The 21,560-nt window shown below is 36.0% G+C and overlaps 1 protein-coding gene across 1 annotated transcript in view; it reads left to right on the top strand.

The window, feature by feature from the left end:
* The window catches only part of LOC136800721 (tRNA (32-2'-O)-methyltransferase regulator THADA-like), a gene marked incomplete at its 5' end in the record, with an annotated part of 40,812 nt that overhangs the window by 14,702 nt on the left and 4,550 nt on the right, over positions 1–21,560 (top strand). The window contains 10 exon segments of the mRNA XM_067057376.1: positions 20–101; positions 679–721; positions 1,685–1,860; positions 2,553–2,740; positions 16,769–17,230; positions 17,630–17,780; positions 18,327–18,719; positions 19,145–19,297; positions 19,483–19,985; positions 21,043–21,538. Coding sequence (XP_066913477.1) covers positions 20–101; positions 679–721; positions 1,685–1,860; positions 2,553–2,740; positions 16,769–17,230; positions 17,630–17,780; positions 18,327–18,719; positions 19,145–19,297; positions 19,483–19,985; positions 21,043–21,538 — 2,647 coding nt within the window.

Consider the following 21,560-nt stretch of genomic DNA (forward strand, 5'->3'; position numbering starts at 1 on the left):
TACATTTGTCATTTTTTAGAGTCCTCGCTTTCGTTATTAAACTATGTGCAAGGTCAAAACGTTGGTCAAGGGAACCCTAAATGGAAATTTATCAAAACAGCGTGAGTTTATTCAATTTTAATCACCTTGAAAAATTGAGTACAGTTGACGCTCTATAATTCGACATTCTAATGTTCGATGTGCTCCGTTATTTGATAATATTGAAAGTCACCGTCAATAAGAGACTCTCTTAAACGACGCTCTATTATTCGATATGTTCCCTTATTCGATGAAAATCCGATTCCCCATGAAGATCGAACTAGAGAGCGTCAACTGTATTTTATTGAATGAACAAAGAAATTCTGTCTTATTTTGATTACAGTGGAGTGTCCTAAACTAAAACCTCTATAACTCGAATGTCTAAGATTCAACCTAGCCTAATTCTTCCATGTGATACATACTTCGAGTTTTTCTTCATTTGTGAAAGCTTCTAGCATTGCTGGAGGAATATTAGCAATTTACAGATAAAATTCTCTAAAAATAAGCATTTTAGGTTCAGTTGCCGAATTCCACGACGGTGTCATTCTTAGCATATTCTTAATTCTTTTGCCACTGTCATCATGAATGTTCTTATAAAGTATATTTTTATAAAAAAACGTACACCCTTGATAATTTTTACATTACATTTTATTTTTTTAGGGACAGAGAGTTGTTAGCTTGCCTTGAAAACCAACACGATGAGGTACAAACTGCACCCTTCATACTACAAGCATTTTTAGTTTGGAGCTCTTACCATCTCTACTTAACTGCTCGGCTATTGATTAGAAGATTTATGATTGATTGATCAAAGGGGAACGAGTAGTGCTCCCCTCTCTTTAGTTAACGACATGGCCCTGTGTGTGTCCCTAGACTATTTTGCAAAAAAAATTACTAAACGATTGAAAGACAAACGTAGCACTTTCTCCGTCCCCACTGGTAAAAAGCTATCGAAAACGAACCCTTCGGGTCGCCTTTAAACCGATGTCACTCGAAGATACTTAATCAAACAAAAATTCGACAAATATATTGAAAATAATACAGTCCGCACATTTTTTATACATTGCTCTCGAAGGAGAAAAGATAATACCTGGTTAGAAGGTTAATTTTGAGCGCGTTATTCTAAAGTTTAAATATTTTTGAAAAATCTTGAAAAAGAAGATCAGGAATGAAGAGGAAAATTTTCGGCCGTTTCCAGCCTACTTTGGAGGGCAATTCTAAATACATGAAATAAACGAAGTTCAAAATATAAGGAAAGTGTTATTCATAAGATTCATAAGATTTTTGGTTTTCATTTTTTTTATCTTTATTTCCGAAATTCTTTTAAAATTTTAAACAACCCGCTCAAAACGATGTTTCATACGAGGTAATGCTTTTCGTATCTTTTGAGAACAATGTATGGAAATGTATAGACGTATTTTTTTTACAAGAACATCCAAAATTTTTGAACCTCGGTTCTTATTTTTGCCATTTTTGAGTATTTTTGTCCATTTTCTTGGGAAATCGGGTGCTTTAAGGCCCACAAAGCTTTAAAATGTTCTCAACTTGTTCTTATTATTTTGGTGATCGAAGCCTTGTGTTCTTTATAGTTTGTTCTTTATAGTTTGTTCTTATAAAAAACATGTACTATATTTTTGGAACAGACGTTTAACTTATATAATTTCAACAGATTCGTGATTTGGCGTGTGGTATACTTTGTTTTCAACAACAAATTTCTGATGACTATTTACTCCGTGATGACGTCATGATGTATCAACTCTTTCAAATTAATTCTAATTTGATGAACAGTCCAAGATATCATGAAACGGAAAGTGCTGGTAGCATTGTTCACTTCATCTCTCATCGGTACTATTTAAACCTAATTGTTTCAAAATATTGTTTTCTCTTTTTTAAAGCGAACAAACTACCAGGTAGATTTTTCTTGATTTCGCTTTGTTTTCAAATAAAGAATCCTTTGCTTTAAAAACACAATTTATAAACTAACATCTCAGAAGGTGTAAAAGCTCTCTTAATTATTTTTGACCGGATTTTCCCCTCCGTTTTAGCCCCTAAACATGGTCAGAACTTTCGATCCAGTAAACCAAATTTAATTAAATCGTCCATCAAAAAGAATTAAGTTTTTAATCTTAATCTTTCCCCTTTTCCCTACTTTTTTCAGAATTTATAGAGAAAATCATACAAGCTCAAAGAGAGAAACTTTTTTGTGCATCCGGTACATCTTCAATTTAATTTTGTGATAAAATAAGAATCTTTTATCTTTAAGCATCTACAGAACTATAACGAAAAGATGAGGTGATCCTAATACATCTTTTCGACCGTAGCCGCTAATTGCTGTGCGGGCATTTTCTTGTCCGCTTTATCCCACTAAAGTCGATCCAATCCTTTTTTAAAACATTTTTCTATTGTCTATTTTCTAGGTGCCGAAAAAGAACTGGGACGGTTTTAGTGGGATAAAGCGGACAAAAAATTGCCCGCGCGTCAATTGGTGGCTACGGTCGAAAAGGTGCATAAAACTGTTTTACTTATTTTTCTTATAGTTTATCGAAAAACCTTGATTTGCGAATCACTAACGATGTTCAAACCAAAGTATTGCATGATTGTAACAGTGATTCGTCTCGCTTTCCTTGTCACATGTTGCTTGAATCGTTGACTGGTCGAGGCAAAGAATTGTTACAGGAAGCATACGATGATTTACTTATGGCATCTACAAAGACACCTCTGTTTGGTAAGTCTCGTAATTGTCGCAAGTCGATGCAATATTTTACAATTTGTCTTCTTTGTGCATAGAACAGAGGTAGAAGGAGGGGGGGGGTGAAACGGGGGAAAGTTTGACCAAGTTTTTGGTGAGGTGCTCCTCGCTCCACGACAAAAAGTGACAGAAATACCCAAAAGCTGATTTTGGCCCAGGGACAAAAGCGAGATTTCACTTTTATTCGTAGAAAGAAAAATGGGGTGGAGACACGAGAAAGCATTCCAGGTTGGTGGGATGGAGAGTGTTGCATTGCACCAACACGAAAAAAAACTTCTTGTGTCCCCATGCAAGCCTTAAATCCCGGAGGGGAGGCAGTAGTGGGTTTACCAACTGACGGTACGTGTAGCGAAAAAAAATGTTTAGACAGAAAAACAGTTGATGAATTTTTTTTGAAAAATTCTTTGTTTCAGAAAGCAATTTGCGACGCAAGTGAAACTTTTTTCTTGCACAACTTAAAAACATTTTTGAATTTTTAGGAAAGGGAGGGAGTGGTTTATTTCATTGTATTTTTTAAACCCACAATCCCTTTCTGTGTTGGTAACACGGAATAAAGAAAATGATCCCCCTAAAATAGTAAAATTAGAATCTTTGAGAAAACAGCGAAGGAGGTATTCTTAAAACAATACACTCAAGCTGTTGCTGTACACGACATTTTTGAATTTTTAGGATAGACTGTTAGCATTTCATTGTACGTATTTTTTAAATCCACAATCCCTTTCTGTATCCACAATCCCTTTCTGTACCCACAATCCCTTTCTGTACCCACAATCCCTTTCTGTATTGGTAACACGGAATAAAGAAAAAAAAAATTAAAATTAGAATCTTTGTTGCAAGAGAAAACAATGACAGCAAAGGAGGTATTCTTAAAACATTACACTCAAGGTGTTGCTGTACACGACTTCGTAGTTTCTTTTCCATTCTTCTCCAATACCTATTACATCTTGGCGAGTAATTATTTCCGATGTTATTTCTCAATCAAATTGTCAAATGCACGCTTTTTTTATATAAGAATATCTTCTACAAGAATATCAGGGTGAAAATTGGCCAAATCGTAAGAATACCCTAAGAATACCCTCTAGGGTGAATATAACCCAAATGTTTAAAACTCAAAAGTCCAAAACTCTTAAATTGATCATTTCTCATGTATCTAAAAATGTCAAGTTTAAAAAAGTAAGAATACGTTAAGAATATTTCCCCCTCAATACTGGCACTTTCTTAAGAAAGCTTGACCCTCATCCAAAGTACACTATTCTTATAAAAAAAGCGTGTATCACACATATAAGAGAGGGACAGTGGCTCGAAGAAGCCAATTGGTTTTGGTAAATAAAGATAAAAAAGTTTGTTTTTAAAATACACGGCAAGGACAGGACTCACTTTCAAGAAGTCGGTAAAATTATATGTAAATGAAACAAAATTTGGCATACACGTAAAATGGAAAGCATATAGATACTACTTGATGAATGCTCAAACATCTTAATTCTTCTTATACGGCGATGTCCAGTTTATCGTTTGAACTGGATGCAATTGCCATTGTTTTATGCTTCGTTACCATGGTTTCACATCTAGTAGGATTGAAGATTGTCTTTAAGAAAGCTGCAACTGTCAAAGAAGAGATAGAAGTTTTTAGCATTTCAACATCGACCGTTTGTCTGTGTATTACTATGCTCATACGTGTTGTACTCAAGTTTAACAGTTTTGCGAATGTCTATGATCGTGCTTTGTACAGCATCTTCAACTCTTTTACGATCCCGTTCTATGGAGCCATGATCCTGCTCACCCTGAACCGTTTTTTCGCTATTTATTTACACTTGCGCTACGAAGCATCTTGGATTTACAGACATCGTGTGACCATCATTTCTTTCACTTGGATCGCTTGGAGTTTGTTCTTGACTCCCACCTTATTCTTTTTGTTGAACAGTGGTCCAACATCGACTTGGCAATGGATGATACGAACTCAAGGAGCATTAGGCAATATCATAACTAATATTGTATTTATCGCATCTTACACATACATATACACTAAATACCGAAAAGCGAATAACGAAAACAAGCAGACTCTGTACCAACAAAAAAAGAAGCGATTCTTTTTACCATTTCTCATCTGTATTTCATTTTTACTTTTCGGAACGATACCTCACTTCTTTCAGTCTTTGGTGAAAGATTTGAGATATAGTACGATTTGGTTTTGCTTGGACGGAATCTCCAATTCCATTATTTATTTAGTACTGAACAGGAATTTCAGTTGTTCGAGAAGACGAGTCGAAGCTGTAGCGACTTACCACGCAAATTCTGATGACAATGCAGTTGAGAAAGTCGTGGTAGAGCCTTCTCATGAAACTTGCTGACTTTGCTTGGGAGAATGATACCAACAAGGAGATAAATTTCACACACACTAGAGACAGGGTATTTTCGTCGGAAGTAGGAGTATAGAATTGGGCTATTCCAGAAATAATTTGTACCCCCTATATGTTGAGGAGGTCTTTTTTTAAAAAGGTGACCCCCTGTTTTTTTCCAATTTTTCAGAACCCCCTTGGATTTTTTTCTCCCATTCTTTTGGACCACCCTGGATTTTCAACCTCGTTATACTGACCACCCTGGATTTTCAACCCGATTTTACTAACCACCCTGGATTTTTTCATTCAAAAAACCAAACCACCCTGGATTCTTTACACCAGACCACCCTGCACGTCACACCTCCTCAACATAGGGGATACAGACTTTTTCTGGAATAGCCCATTTTGACTTCCAACAGTCGAGCTGAGGGTTGCAACCTGAAATGGCGGATGAATCAAGATACCGGGTGTGTCAAAAAAAAAAACGGGCCTAAAATTGAAATTTTGAAGTAGCTTTTTTTACTTATGCTAGGCTCATAAAATTTTGCAAATATAATCTTCAATCTAATATCAAACTTTTCTGAAAGTTTCATTTATGTGGCTTGTTTAGTTTTAAATATATAAAGTTTTAGAAGTGTTGCTGCCATATTGAATTGTTGGTCGTCCTGGTCTTTATGTAAACAATTGTCTGCAACGGCTTCTATTTAAATTGACACTGCCAGGCTTCCAATTTTAGATAAAAACATGCACAACAAAAACAAACTAAAAAAAGATGTTTTTTTCGACAGACGATAAAGCGATAATCAAACACTATGTTGGAAAAGGTTATTCCGGTTATCAAGTATGCAAGGGAAATCCTGAAAAGACGTGGAATTATTCGTCGGTAAAACGGCTTATCAAAAAGTTAAAAGAAGATGGCAACATGGATAGAAAAAATAACTGGAATTCCATAGGTGTAGCTTTTCAAATCCTACTAAAATTCAGAATTCCAGAGGGGTTTAAACCTGAAATTGCCTGGAATTCCAGGGGGTTACAGCATTTCCAGCCACAGAAGGATGGACCTCCTCAACAGGGGGTATACGGTTTTTTTTCTGGAAAAGCCCATTTATCATTAGGTAGGTCTACACGTTTTTTTTTTTCTTAAAAAAAAAAAAAAACGTGTAATATGCATTGTGCTTGTTTTTGGAATGTAGTAGGGGGAATTTGTTCGTTTTTTTGAGGTCGCTTTAAAATTTTAGCTTGAGAAAACGGAGACATGTTGTATATTTTTGGAAAGCTCTCAAAAAATTAAGATTAGAGATATATTGCGAGTATAGGTGATTATAGTACCTAACTTGAGATATTGAGCTTCAAAAAGCGCTAAAACTGGACAAAACTGCTGTTTCTAGCTGGAAAACAGCAGGTTAATATCTTGAGTTAGGTACAGAAATCACCTATACTTGCAATATATCTGAGAGCTTTCCAAAATTATACAACATGTCACCGTTTTCTCAAGCTAAAATGTTCATTAATTTTTGACCCTTTGATTTTTGCCTGAGACCGTCATATTTGTCCGAAAATCAAAGTTTCCGAAAAAAAATTGTAACCTAAGTAATTTTGATTCCCTTACCCCTTTCCAAGAATGTATATCAAGTGCTTTGACCATAGTATAAGAAAGCCGTGGCTGGAATATGTACCGCATTGTCTTTTCAGTTAATTGCTGTTCCATCTCTGTCTCCGAGCTTTATAAGAACACCAAGATGCTCAGTTTATTATTGGTAGAAAGTTTTTGAATTTTTCCTCTTATTTCCCATCACAAAAAGGTTTTTAATTGCTAAATATCTTTGAATACTATACTACCTGTGGTTTTGTAGAGGTCTGCGATTCAGACTAATAGAACACTTGAACTAATTTTGGACATATTTTAGGGGTATTTTGTAGAAACAATAGTTTTTCGCCAAAATTGAAATTATCAGAACTATATTCAAGATGACAACTTTCCTGTCAGTTTAAATGATAAATTTTGAAGGTGCTGGCTTGAAATTTTCACAGTATTATCTTGATGTACTTTTTCATTGATTCCTAAAAAGATTTCACTGAAATATTGTGAAGGCATTTCGAGGCACCTCATTAACTTTTGAGTTCTTTCAGCCCAGCCATTTTGTGCTTGTTTAAATTTCTTAGTGTTGATTTTTCCTTTACAATGATTTTATAAAAAGCAAGTGTATTATCAAGGGCATACCGTTAATGTCTAAAAGGCACTGAGAAGTAAGTATTAACGACAAACCAATAAAATTTACCATTAAAGATGCTACATTACTGAATTCTTGATCAGCAAAGTCATCAAATACGACAGAGATAGAACAACAGAAAATCAAATGTTATCATTCCAGCCGCGGTTTTTTTTTATACTATGCTTTGACCAAAACAATCGAGCGATTTTACAAAATGGCCTCTACTAATGGCTCTAAAAACTCATGATCAATGTTATGAAGCAAATATTTTTCATTTTTCAAAATTATATAAAAACGCAAAACGCAAAACCATTAAATATATTATAAAACCCCATCAAAGATTAGGAAACTATAATTAAGATAATAAAAAAAAACGGTCAATTGGTCATGGTTTTCTGTTTGTTTTTCTCCGAATAAGGGACTGGATCTAGTGGTATGGATTTGTTGCGTTCAAAGCCAAAAAATTAGGTCCGTCATATTACAACGGGTCATATATCAGTACCATCAAGTCTATCAAAAAGCTTTATAAGTCCCCCAAGTAAGTGTCTTGCTTGAGAGCGTTAAAGTCCAATGATTCACATTTCATACTCCCATATACATTTCCTCGAACAGACGAAGCACATCATGTGTCAAGTATTTTTTTTTGATGAGTTTCATTTTTAAAATATTACTAAACGAAATCGAAGTTGATTATTAAAGGTTTTGGTTTTACATAAGTGTTCCCGTTTCATATCAGACACATATTTTATATCAGGACAGTGTCTGTCTATTGTTCTATATTATGCTGATTATAAGCAAAAAAATGTTTGTTTTTCCTCTTTCTGACCAATCTTGCTCCACATCCGTGTCAATCTGAGATGAAAAAGTTTGTGAATTAAAATTGATGAGTAAGAAAACGATATCACTCTTATTTAAAAACAAAACCTTTAAGCAAGTTTGTATTATTGTCCTGTTTCTTCTTCAGTTGTATTTTGTTTGCCCTCTGTAGTATTGATGACATTTGTTCTGTTAAAACATGCAATTTTAGTGTTTAAGAACAGATAAACGATGGAATTGGAGATTCCGTCCAAGCAAAACCAAATCGTGCTATATCTCAAATCTCTCACCAAAGACTGAAAAAAGTGAGGTATCGTTCCGAAAACTAAAAATGAAATACAAATGAGAAATGGTAAAAAGAATCGCTTCTTTTTTCGTTGGTACAGGTTCTGCTTGTTTTCGTTATTTGCTTTCCGGTATTTAGTGTATATATATGTGTAAGATGCGATAAATACAATATTAGTTATGATATTGCCCAATGCTCCTTGAGTTTGTATCACCCATTGCCAAGTCGATGTTGGACCACTGTTCAACAAAAAGAATAAGGTGGCAGTCAAGAACAAACTCCAAGCGATCCAAGTGAAAGAAATAATGGTCACACGATGTCTGTAAATCCAAGATGCTTCGTAGCGCAAGTGTAAATAAATAGCGAAAAAACGATTCAGCGTAAGCAGGATCATGGCTCCATAGAACGGGATCGTAAAGGAGTTGAAAATGCCGTACATGAGCCAGTCGTAGTTTGGTTGATTGTCAGCTAACTTGATTCTTATGATCATTGTGATACACAGAAATACAGTCGATGTTGAAATGCTGAAAACTTCAACTTCTTCACTGACAGTTGCAGCTTTCTTGAATATGATCTTCAATCCTACTAGGTGTACGAAAATGGTTAGTAGGGATAAACTGATAGCGATAGCATCTAAAGAATTAACAATCAGCATGGCTCTAGAATTGTGACTGTTTTTTAGTGGTCCTTGTTTGAAGAAATCATTGACTGCAGGACTAGTAATGCAGCTTATTTATGCGTGTAGGAGAATGAACGTTTGAATGTTTCAAATATAACCATAGATAACCTATTTGAAATAAGGTTTTGTTGTTGTTCGCGCCGGAAATCTCTTCGTTTCTTGGATATGAAAGCAATGCCGCCTACAAAAGCTTTCAATAAGTTCTCTCGTTTTTATTCGACTTTCTAGGTGATTCTAAATTCTCGTTATTTGTTCTTTTTTGCCCATGATTGATCTGTGGAGGACTGGAACCGGATCGCCGGAAATATCATTAACAATTCTTTCTTTAAACTCTAATTTACCGATGACCCTTTTAACACCAGCGACCTTATGTTATTCAACTTTTTAATATAAGTTTATTTCAAAATCTGGTGCTAATTTATTGTCCATCAACACGAGTTATTACTTTCCAATTTTGTCCGAATTGAGAAATGTTTAATGTTTAAATTTCATTTATTTTTTAGCAGCCAAATAAAGCATTGACGTCTTTATACTGTCTTTTTCGGGCAGATGTTTTTCACCCTTTTTTTCTTATCTGTCTTTCCGCATTTTTCTTATCTTTATTTTGTGATTAGGTGCTATTGAGTTAAAGGAATACCTACTAAAGCATCCAGTGTTTTTCAATAAAATTTCCTAAATTTCTTGCAAGACCCCCTGTGGTATTTTGTGTGAGGCCTGCTTCCTCCTTTTATTATTTCTAACTCGTAATTATAGTTTATTAAATTCTCTCTATCTTTGTTTGTTATAAACTTACGCAAGGGTCCAGATAAGACATTGGATTTTGTAGGTTTAAATTTGTTTTATTCTAATCATTTTCGAATTCTGGTCCATCTATCCCCTTCCAGCTATGACACAAAAAAGTTATATTTATGCGACTGAGACGGTTAGCTTCTAATTTGTCTACATCCGGACTGACTGAGGACGACGGTAAATCAACATTATTACTGTCCTCGTATTTGCGGGTCTACACTACGGGTTGTTCTATATCGGTTCAGTCACTCTGTCGTCCGCAAAAGTGCAAATACATAAACTTGCTACAATGAACCACTTAGTGGTACAATCGAAAATTAGCTAAATTTAATAGTGTAATGAAAATAAGCCCTTTCAGAAGATTGGTCCATTTTCTTTCAACAACTGTTTAATGATTGTTTATCTCTTCTTCTGTGAGCAAAATGATTTTGCACCAAAACACATGAAAGATTTTTCTCAGAATTCTAGCAAACACTATTATGACCTAATACCTTCGAACGATTGTCAATCTGAAAGCCCGGAGCTTTCTCGTTTTTTGAACCAAAACTCTAAGATCCTTTGAATAAACCTTTGTTCGTTCGGTCGCTCATCCTTTTGTCTTTTCGCTTTTCGGGGGATCGGCTCATTAGTTTTTGGTCCTACCCCTGTGGAGGTCCTATAAATTAACCCATGTTCGTTCGTGCGTGCGTTAGTTACCAGCTTTTCTGATTTTTGGCACAAAGGTGCATGACTATAAACCCTCGAATGTGACAGAGCCCGATTTTCGAAAAAAATATTTAAGCAAATTTGGGCCGAAAATCGGCTAAAAACGGGTTTTTTGGACTTTGTAACAAATGGGACCATTAGGTTTTCTGATTTTTTGCAGTTGGCTCAAGCAGATTTTTGTAAAGAAAAATTTTCGGCTCAAAAAACGCATCTTTATCTATAAGAATCACTATTAATAAGCATACATCAATGTTCTTAGCCAAATTACTTAATTTTTTGATGAGATAGATGGTTTTTTTTTGCTCACGAGGTCTTGAATATGAAAGAATATTTGTGTTTGAGCATGAAATTTTGGTTTCTAAACGTGTTTTTATAAGAAACAAACGACGAATTTTAATAGATCGTCTGAATGTCTCTGCGGTGGAGCGTTGCTATTTTTAGCATTCAATTGAGCGCATCAATGCAATGGTATCTTTCATTTTTAAAAAGAGCACTCCTACACATTTGTTTTCTCGGATTTTGTCCCAAAAAACCGGGACAAACTGAGACACAGAATCTCACTAACCGAAATAGACCACCACACGGCAGGTTTTTTCAAAATATAAAAAACGCCCGTGGTCGGGGTGGTACAGGCTAAAAAAAATTTCGGGAGCCAGCTCCTTCTCAAGCTAAATATTTGTTTCGCGCAGTAATTAGAGAAAATTAGCTTGCTGTTGATATTAGATAATAATCGTTATTACGTTTTATGTCGAAATTTTGGGGTTAGTCACTTAGGGCAGACTAGGTACTCGTTTAAATTCTGAATATACGGTATAATCATTTTTATGAAAAAAGAAAAAGGAGGGATAGCAAGGAAGAGGGGGATAGTTTAAGAAGGAGGGCTTTATACATATTATATTGTAGATATTGCAGATTATTTTGAAGCACTGTTATGAAATTTGGTCTTCATTAAAGAAAGTGTTCTGCTAGAGTAGTCTCCAGTATAGTCTCAGTCAAAAAGAAGTTCTCTCTCTAATGATATTTCACATATATTTGTTAACTGTTTTTGTCCAAAAACTTTGGGAGGATGCCAAGAAGGGGGATCAAACCCCTTTTCGCACTATGATAATAGACTATGCAATAGTCTAAGACGAGTTTCGTCTAAGAGGAATAAACGTGAAGACGGGAGTTTTTTTTCGGGGATAGCTGACTCTATCCGGCGCGCAACATATTACGTTTTATAATATACAAACTATATTATATCATAATAACATATTATACGGACGACAGCATCGCCTACTACGATGATAATGTTTTTATATTTCATGGAAAACAACTTACGTCATGAGAAAGGCTGTTTATCCGTCTGCTTCTAATTAGAAGAAAATTTTGTTTCTAAATGCAAAAACAGGAACAAAGATTAAAAGTTGTTATTTTTTCTATTGACATGCAATAGATTTACAACCGGGGGTTCTAAACAGATTTATCGGGGTTGAGGGAAAAAAATACATAAGCGAACGTTCTGATTCGTTCGTCGGATAATATACAAAATCCCTGAAAAGAGCATAATTTCAGAAGAAAGATTTAGAAATTAGAAACCGCTCAAGAGGTGGAGATTGTTTTTCCGGCGTTCTAAAAATTTTCGGGATTTTCTTGTATAAAATTTCTTTAACAGATGTCTAACGGCAAGATTATTTTTACTATTCTTTTACAAAATCTTTTAGCCCCTTTCAGTCGAAAGAACCTGTTGTACAGTGCTCTTAGGGTGCCTGCCACCTTTGACGAGCTTTAACTTCATAACAAAAAGGTTTCTGGAGCTTTCTCGTTGAAAAAAAACTTTAATGAATACAGCGAATGCTTCATAATTTGAACCTCTACAACTTGAATGTCTCCTTAAAGTTTCTGGAAACTTTAGTTAAAAATGCCTCGTAAAACTTACTCCATAACTTGAAATTCCCTTAACTCGAACAAATTTCGGTTCCTCGTGCGTGTTCAAGTTATCGAGACTTTACTGTTATAATATTTTTGGCCAGACCTCCTTCTTAGACGATTTGGTGCACACTTGCAAACGCTTAAAATCAATTGAATAAAGATTTCAAAAGTTATGGAAGATTTCCCTTTTAGGGAGCTTCTCAAGAGATGCCAAGAGCTAAAAAACAAAACCATTAGTCTTGCCTATTTATGTTATAATATATTTTAATTAAATTGCGGTGTCTTTTGCGTCCGTTTATCTAGAAACCTATTTAATTATTAAAGATTATTACCTCTGTAAACGACACATCGAGGTATTTGTGGCCTTTTTTCTAATTATACGCTTTAAACAAGGGTTGAAAAATATTATGATCTCTTGTGGTAAGGTTGCTGTAAGAGGGGATTTTTCTAAGCACTTTGAGTTGGGGCTGTTTTTGTGAACTTAGATTGAATTTCTAATATGCCTGAAAGGGAATTTGCTCAGCAAATCTGTACATACACCTCTGTCTCTGTGCCCCAGTGGGCGTGAAACATCTGAGGCTACTGATAGAGAATATATTTTTCAACATCTGAGGCTACTGATAGGAAATATATTTTTCAACTGTGTTGAAACTGTGAGGTATAAGACTTTTAATCATAAAAACACAAAACATCATCCATTACTAACAATAGGGCAATATACCTCGATCGGGAGATGAATCCCGATTGGGAGACTCATTCAACGTCCATACAACGTCAATCTTGAAGTGAAAAAGGGGGGAAATTGGGGCAAAAGGGGAAGCTAAAAAATGGATCAATGGAAAGATGAATGAATTTATCAACTTTTGACCGAATGATTTTAATATTGACTGACAAAATTTTAAAATATTCTACTTTGAAAATTTTTCATAAGCTTTTCCAAGCAAGAATATTTTTACGCGAATTCACGCAGCCAGTATCACCACAGAGTTTGATGCAGGATTGTCTCCCAATCGGGAGACTTTGCCCTACTGACTAGAATTAACTGCATAAATTAAAAGGATTTTCTCATATACTCATACTTGTATGTTCTTTGGATAAAGTAAAAGTGGAGTTTGTAAGGACATTTCTCTGAAAGTAATGGAGACTATATGAACTTAATTTTAAAAAGATGTAGTGACTAAGGAGGCGCAACCATGGTTTGCGCCGACGAGGAAAATTTTAGATTTTTGACTCTCTTGTATAGGCTAAAATCACTCCTTTATTACGAATTTTGCAACTTTGAAAAATTAAAAAAAAAACAATTTCAGGTAATTTATTTATGTCCTATCAAAGTTTTCATACTTCATTTTTATTTAACCCAGCAACTTGCATATTCATCAATTTTTCTCTAGTCATCAAGCCTACCTGAAGGTCATCATTATTTTCGCTTCTGATTTACGAACTTGAATGATCGACCCACGACCGACCTATTTTTTGAGAAAAGCTTGACTGAAAAACGGAAAAACATTTTGCTCTTGCCTTTTTATTAAAGATAAGGACTTTCATATATATTGGATACATTCTAGACCATCTATTTAGATCATAACTTGCTACTACTTTTGACGACGCGGTGATATGGACAATTATACAGTTTTACAGTTTTGATTGCGAGCGAAGCGTGTATTTTGTTAATTCAAAAAGTGGATTCCATAAGAGAAGGGGAGATTCTAGTGGGGTGACCCTTTTGATGTGAGAATTCTACTGGGGTACGTTAAAATCATAAAATTTTCAGTGGGGTATGTGCGGATTCTTCGTATCTTTCAATGGGGTCATTTTCAGTTACAGTATTCCAGTGGGGTGAGTGATTTATCTACTGGGGTGAAAAAATGGGCGATTTTTGGGAATATTTTTCACTGGGGTGACGAGTGGGGTGGATCACACTGGGTCACAGAGGCATGGGTGTGTACATTGATGAAGCTGGGGGTCTTGTGGGTGTCAGAGGGCGAAGCTCCCAAAAACTCTTGAATATGTAGATAATAATTAGTTATTACTGCTTATAAAAAACAAAAAAGGTTAAAGGGACTCCTCTCTTAAAAATAATAACAAGATACTTACTTCATAATCATATGAAAAGCAACTTCCCAAAATATTAGCATGCAAAACTCTTTCTTCGCTCAATAATTACAAATTATAATATTCTATGTTCACTCAACTTTCAGAAATCTCAACTGACTTCTAAAGGCCTTCGAATTTTCTCACGCTCTTGTCGCACCAAGTTGTCGACACAAATGCGCGGGAAAATTACATTACGAGTGTAGAGGCCAGCTCTGGTTCGAACAGTCTAGAATCCGCGCTCTTCTCCTAAGAAAAACCCTTTGCTTGGAGTTGAGATGCGGGTTTATTGAGAATCAGTATCGGCTTCAGAACTCCCAATGAGCCCCGGTTGTGTTGGTTTCAGTCAGACGGAGACACCATTCTGTTTTCAGAGGAATTTTTCGATATCCCTACAGGAACTAGCAGTAAGTTTTATGTTTTTTGAATATGTTGTTGGGGGTTTTTGGACCAATATAGTTTGATTTCCTAAAGATCACAAACAAGCGAGGGGTCCCTTTAATTTGCTAGAAATTATCATTTATTTTGGATCTAAGATTGAGTATTTTGGCCGGTATACGGACACAAAAAGTGCTTAGAAGAATGCCCTGTAAGATGGGGCTTCTCGTGTAAATATTCATGGAGGTTTTACATGTTTTTTTATAAGCATTGTACTTATAAGCATATCTAGGTTGTACTTATAAGTAGGCTCATATGGAAAAAATTTAAGCATGTGAAATGTGGGATTTTTGATTTAACACATGTACTGTTAGATTCAACACAAAATGTCTTAGACGTGTAATGCTGCGTTAACCACGTCGGAAATTCAATTAAACATGATTTTAAGGCGTGTTATTTTATGTTTCCCACTGGCGTAAAAACGAACCGATACCCACGCGTGGGGTAACAATGTGAAATATATACTTTCCAACCCGTGTGATTTGATGCCTTTTTCCTGTGTATGTTAAGCATTAAAGTAAAAGTAAGTAAGTCTACAACCGCAGTCAAGGGCTACCCGAAGGCTCCCTTTTCGTCTAGCTGTCTACCCGAAGGTAGGGGAGGGTGCCACTCCTTTTCCTGGATTTCTCCACTTACCCTTGATCCGTCTCTTTAGTTACTGAGCATCGAGCAGAGAGGCATCAAGTACCATTTTGGGAATCTTTGGTATGACCCGGCTGGGGATCGAACCCACAACCTTGCGCATCGTAGCTGGATGCTCTACCTTTATGCTACAGACATAGGTTTCCACAATGTCTTGGAGCTGTGGATGGATTTACATCAAATCACCGAAAGAAAAACCAACAGATTTTACAAACAGAATTTCCGCCAATCAATAAAGTGCAAGCATGTGTTGATTACAGATATTGTTTTTTGATGTTGTTGTCCGTTGGCCTGGGGCTGTTCATGATGCGTGTGTTTTTGCAAACTCATCAATCAACCGAAAACTGAGAGAAAAATTCATTCCCAAATGCCCCAAGATTGTTGTTGAAGATGAGATTGCTGTACCAGTATAGTAGTAGATGTTATGTTGTTTGAAGGGCGTCACTCGTTGTGAGAGATTGCTGTACCAGTATGTATACTTGGTGACCGAGCTTACCCTCTCTTGCCTTATCTAATGAAGGAATACACAGCTGGAGGTAAAACTATGGAAGAACAGTTCTTTTGTTATCGCCTTTCGTCTGCAAGAATGGTTGTTGAGTGTGCTATTGGACGATTGAAAGCTAGGTTTGGTATTTTGCAAAAAGAAATAGACACAAAACTGGAAAATACACTTGAAGTTTATTTATGCTTGCTTTATTCTTCACAACTTTTGTGAAATAAATAAGGAAGACATTTCCGATGATTTGGTTAGTAAAGCAAAGAGAGTTGATTTAGAATTACAGCCAAATTCCCTTTCAGCCCTACTTCAAATTCGATTTTTCCCTACTGCAAGGGCTTCAAAAGTTTAAAGTGACGTCAAAAAATCGAATGTTTGGAGCCCGAAAACCTGGGCTCAAAACATTTGAAAAAGTCGCAAAGTGGAGTAGACGTTGATTGCGTAGAATAAAGGCGGGTGACGTCTAGTATAGTTAGTTCGATTTTGTGTTTTTGCACAATGTTGTTATAATCAAAGAAGTTGTTTTCTGGATCTGAGATTTCAAATCACTGGAATAAATATATCAGTATAAAATCTATGTATGTCTGATTCAAACACTTTAGGTATATCAATCTCGATTTCCAACATTATGAAAAACCTTCATCACTACAACATCGACGTGTCACGTTTCCATCAAACCGTCGCCTCGCTTCTCCAGCACTGTTCTTCCATCACCGACCTGATGACTCAACTCCTTGCAGGAGTGTGGATGACTACTAAAGATTCTACGAAGAAGTACGAAGACCACTTGTCACCCTCCTTCGCAGATATGGATGAAGCTTTAGACGTCGCGTTAAAGAGCTGTCAATCATATATATCACTCTCCGCCAGGGTGGGTCACCTACATTGCAGAGAACTCCTACTTTCCTTCTGTTGGTTAAACCTGAAAGCCATCAGTTTCATCATGGCGGAACTGGGACATTTGACGCACAGATTGAAGAAAGATTTTCTAGTGATCACAGAATCAAATATTGACATCATTGAGCAGTTTTTTCAAAAGACATTGATCCAATGTCGACACAAAGGTATGACATGCGTTCACAATTCTTCCATCATCAGAATTTATTATAACACAGACTATATATTTATACCGTAAATCCATGCCGATATATTTTAAGGAGAAATTGTCGCGAACAGAAACTTTCACGATTTTCGCGATATTTTTGTTTTTTTTTTGAGAAAGTTTATGCGTATTAAGAAAGTCAGCAGAAATTCGCAAAAAATTTGGCAAAAAAGATGATTTTTTTTCCATTATGGGGGGTGATTTTCAGTCTCGGGAAATTTCCTATCCGCGAAACTTTCTGTCCTGAAAGTAATAAAAATAAAAAAGGACGCCAAGTTTAAGCAAATTCTGCACACTAACGGTTCGAAACTCATAAATCAAGCATGAAAACAAAAAGACTGAACGTTCCTTTGTTTTTCAGGTGTTATTGAGAATTCCTTGGTTGCACTGACCAAGTTTACAAAGTCCGTTTCATCTATACCGTTACTATGGAAACAGATTGTGAGCTGGTGTGATCAGGTGCTGACGTCATCAACTAATCTGACTGCTCACTTGTCTGTCACCAAACGAAGGTAATGAGAAACTCAACTCTAGCTCGAAAAAAAAAAACATACAGTGTACGTCCCATAAAAAGCGGACAATTTTTATATAAGGTAAAATCCTCAAAACTCATTATATCTTGGCTGGGCTTAGAATAAATTATATAAGATACAATTCCCTGTCCAATCAATAGATATTCAATCCCAATATGATTAGAATATTAATTATACAGGTCTAAAATTGACATAAATTATGACTATTTTACTTTGTATAAAAAATTTTCCGCTAGTCCATGGCTAGAGGCCAATACTACAATCATTGAATTTCTGAACCTATTTTGAGAAAATTGAAACAGGTTACCCTAAATTTGGGGAATTTCTCGACGGGAATTTTATACATTACGTATCCCCTATGTCAAAATTAATTTCGGGGCTGCTCACAGCCTAACGAGACCCATGATTGTAATTAGAAAAAGAATCTTATTCGAAAAAAAAACTTTTGTGTCTTTTTGATTAAAAATTATTCTCTATTAAAATTCACTTTCACGTTTTGAATCATATTCGTGAAAATTTTCTTAGTGCGGGTATACCAATGTTCATTCAAGCCATCCTGGCGGCTGAACCACCCACCAACCATTTCTCATTGCTCAACCAATCCATTGAGTACCTGTTCAAAGTCGCATCAACCAAACTACCAACAAACACACTTATCCACAATGACTTGCCCCAATTCAACGCTATCAACATTTTACGCTCCATATTCCGTAACGCAACTTTAAATAACGCCGTCATGCAATACGTGGAACGTGGCGTGGTACTAACTATTGACGGTTTTTCTTCACCGTCCTGGTCAATTCGTAACGCCTCGACTCAGCTTTTGGGGACGTTAGTGCCACGTATGTTGGGGCAACGTTTGAGTCAAGAGGAAAGCTCACAACAGAACATGAGCACCACTGACGTCTTCTTTTATAAGTAAGTTTCTAATTGCGATTACTTCGATCAATCATTTAAGAATTTCGAACAAGACAATTAGTTATCGGGTGACCCACGAAAAACTCGGACAGTTTTAGACGCCCCGAAGCCGAACAAATATCATAAAGTGCTTGCAGTTTTGATATCTATAAAATTGGTATCCTTATTTAGAATTTGTTTAATGTGCACAATACCTTAAAAGAAAAAAAATGAATTTATAAAGGCACTTAATTCGGCGGATTCTGTGTATCCACCTAACCCGCCAAAATTATTTTTTTCCCGGCCATGCACCTAAATAAATTTAAATAGCCAAATTCAATAGCCAAATGAGATTCCCGCCAAAAAAATTTTATCTAGCCAGCTGCCAAATTCAATTGATCACATTTCTTTTTCTACCTCTCTTTTCATTTCCCTTGATCTTTTAGATATCCCAAACTTCAAGAGTTGTTCAAGCAATGCTTAAGTGAGCAGAACGCAACCATAATGGAGAACAAAGAGATGGAAATTCTCCCTCATCTTATTCCCGTCCTCATCTTCCTTTCCAAATTGAGAACAAATGACAACAAAGAATCAGAAAGGTTAGATTAACGGATTAGTGTGTTTTATTTTTTACTTACTCGACATTTTAAAAAGCAATTCGTGCCGATTTTTTCCCGCTCCTGTATTTTAAAAAATCGAGAGGCCTAAGTGTTTTTATTATTTGCCTGGGGGTAAATACATTAATATTTTGAGGATAATAGCAATAATTCTCTTATTTTTGCAGAATATACGAATGTTTCTATCCATTGCTAAGAGGTCTCCAGCACTCAAGTGTATTTACCATTCGTGATCTGGTGGCTTCTTCAATCATCTCCATAACTCCACAAAATGCTCACTCGCAGCTCGTCCACCATATTGAAGAAATCCTTACTGACAAAAACTCTACAAACAACAACATCTACAGCTGTTATCTACTTTGCAACAAGCTGCTAAAAGTTATCGACTCAGAGAACGTGCCTCGTCAAATCCTATCTTTAGTGACAAGTAATTACATCACAAACTTCAAAGTGGACTACATGACTCACAGTCTGTGGGTTGATCTTTTAATCAAATTGGTGCACGTTTTACACGGTGACGAACAACGGCAAGCTGTAAACCTCCTTTTTGATCACGTGCGAATTCCACTCCAAGTTTTCAGCACTCATAAAAGATTATGTATCGTTGGTCAGTCCTACTTAGAGAAATCGTTGGCTAATGGCGTGGTCAAACTGCTGAAACACCCAAAAGGTTATATTTGTGAATATTTATACCCTTCTGGTTTGGCCTTACTTTGCCCCCTCCTCATTATTTCTACCCAAAGATATAACTTCCACCTGTATTGGAAAGTAGTGTAACGAAAAAGTCATTATGGTTATTGGATTTAACCAATCAGTGAAAAATCTACAAAATTTGTCCGGGGTAAACTTGCTCTGTTTGGGGGTAATTTTGATTGTCCGTGTAGGGGGCTAGACCTGCTGTCCGAGGGGCGGGGGGGGGGGTGTCAAAAGTCACAATGTCCGGGGGATAAATTTCCAAAGAATATTATACCCTCCATCCCCATATTCAACTCCTTGTATAATTATTAGCTCAGCACTGACACGGAAAATGCTAAGAAATCGCTATCTCATACCCAGAACTACTTGCATCATTTTTTTCATTTTACTGATTGCATGTGATACTATTGTGATAATTAACTAATAACCCATTTTATGAAATTTCCTGAGAAAGTGCCAAAACCATCATTTTCCTTAGGTTTTTTTGGGAAAATCACCCCAAAATCACTCAATATTAACCCCCTCCCATTTTATGGACTATATTATGGATGGACCAACTCCCTGCTTATTCCAACTCTACAATTAAGCACAGAAGAGTACCCATCAATTTTTGATATGCGTAAGTCAAGATGACGTCATATTTTCTAACGGAAGACAGCCGAAAGAAGCTGGACGATCACTAGCCTAGTTAACTAAGCCCGTATTCACAAGGCTAGGACACACGGCTTATGGCAATATAGCGTTTTTGGCGCTTTAAAGATTTTTTATATTTACGGATTTTAAGTTTGCCTTGGAATACTGGCTTAGTACTAATATAGTTATTCAGTCACAACTTACCATCAGATTTATACTAGTGACTGAATCAAACTAGCTGAGATTTCTAGTCTAGATGACCACCGTGTTTCTATTTTTAGTATACAGAGAGGGGTCAAATCAGGTGTTTCCGTTAGAATATTGACCTACGCATATCAAGAATAAAATTTTGTGTGTTGAAGAGCCTCTTCACTTACGTTCAACTCAATTTGTTGTAGGGCTGGAAATCGTTCCTTGCGTGGAGAATCTCGTCCCTAATGGAGCTTTCGTCTTGGATTTCTTCGAATCCCTGGTCACATTACTTGACTCTTATTTCTGTGGATACGATTCAGATACTCAATATCACATCACTGAACTGATTTCAAAAATGCTTGAGAATGACATTTGTGTTGTAAAGATATTGAAATTCGAGTTGGCCCAATCGAAAAGCCTTCTCCAATCTGGTGATTCAACTCAAAATATTTTCACAAGGTTATTAGCAATGAAGAAAAGGTACATGACCACGGTTTTACCTTCCTTAAGTAAAATTTTAAGTGAGTCCACGGATGCTAAAATATCTCCAAAAGACTTTGAATACTTGTTTGAGATGATTCATTCATTCAGTTTGCCCACGTGTGATGAAAACAAAAGGATGGCTAGTGCCCAGTCCATTGCTGTCATGGAAACAATGCTGCGAAAAGAGAAAGATGCGGCAAATGAAAAAATCCTCACCTCGTAAGTGAAATTTTGCTTTTAT

This window comes from Clytia hemisphaerica, unplaced genomic scaffold, assembly GCF_902728285.1.
Source record: "Clytia hemisphaerica strain Z4C2 unplaced genomic scaffold, Clytia hemisphaerica genome assembly, whole genome shotgun sequence".
Lineage (NCBI taxonomy): Eukaryota > Metazoa > Cnidaria > Hydrozoa > Leptothecata > Clytiidae > Clytia > Clytia hemisphaerica.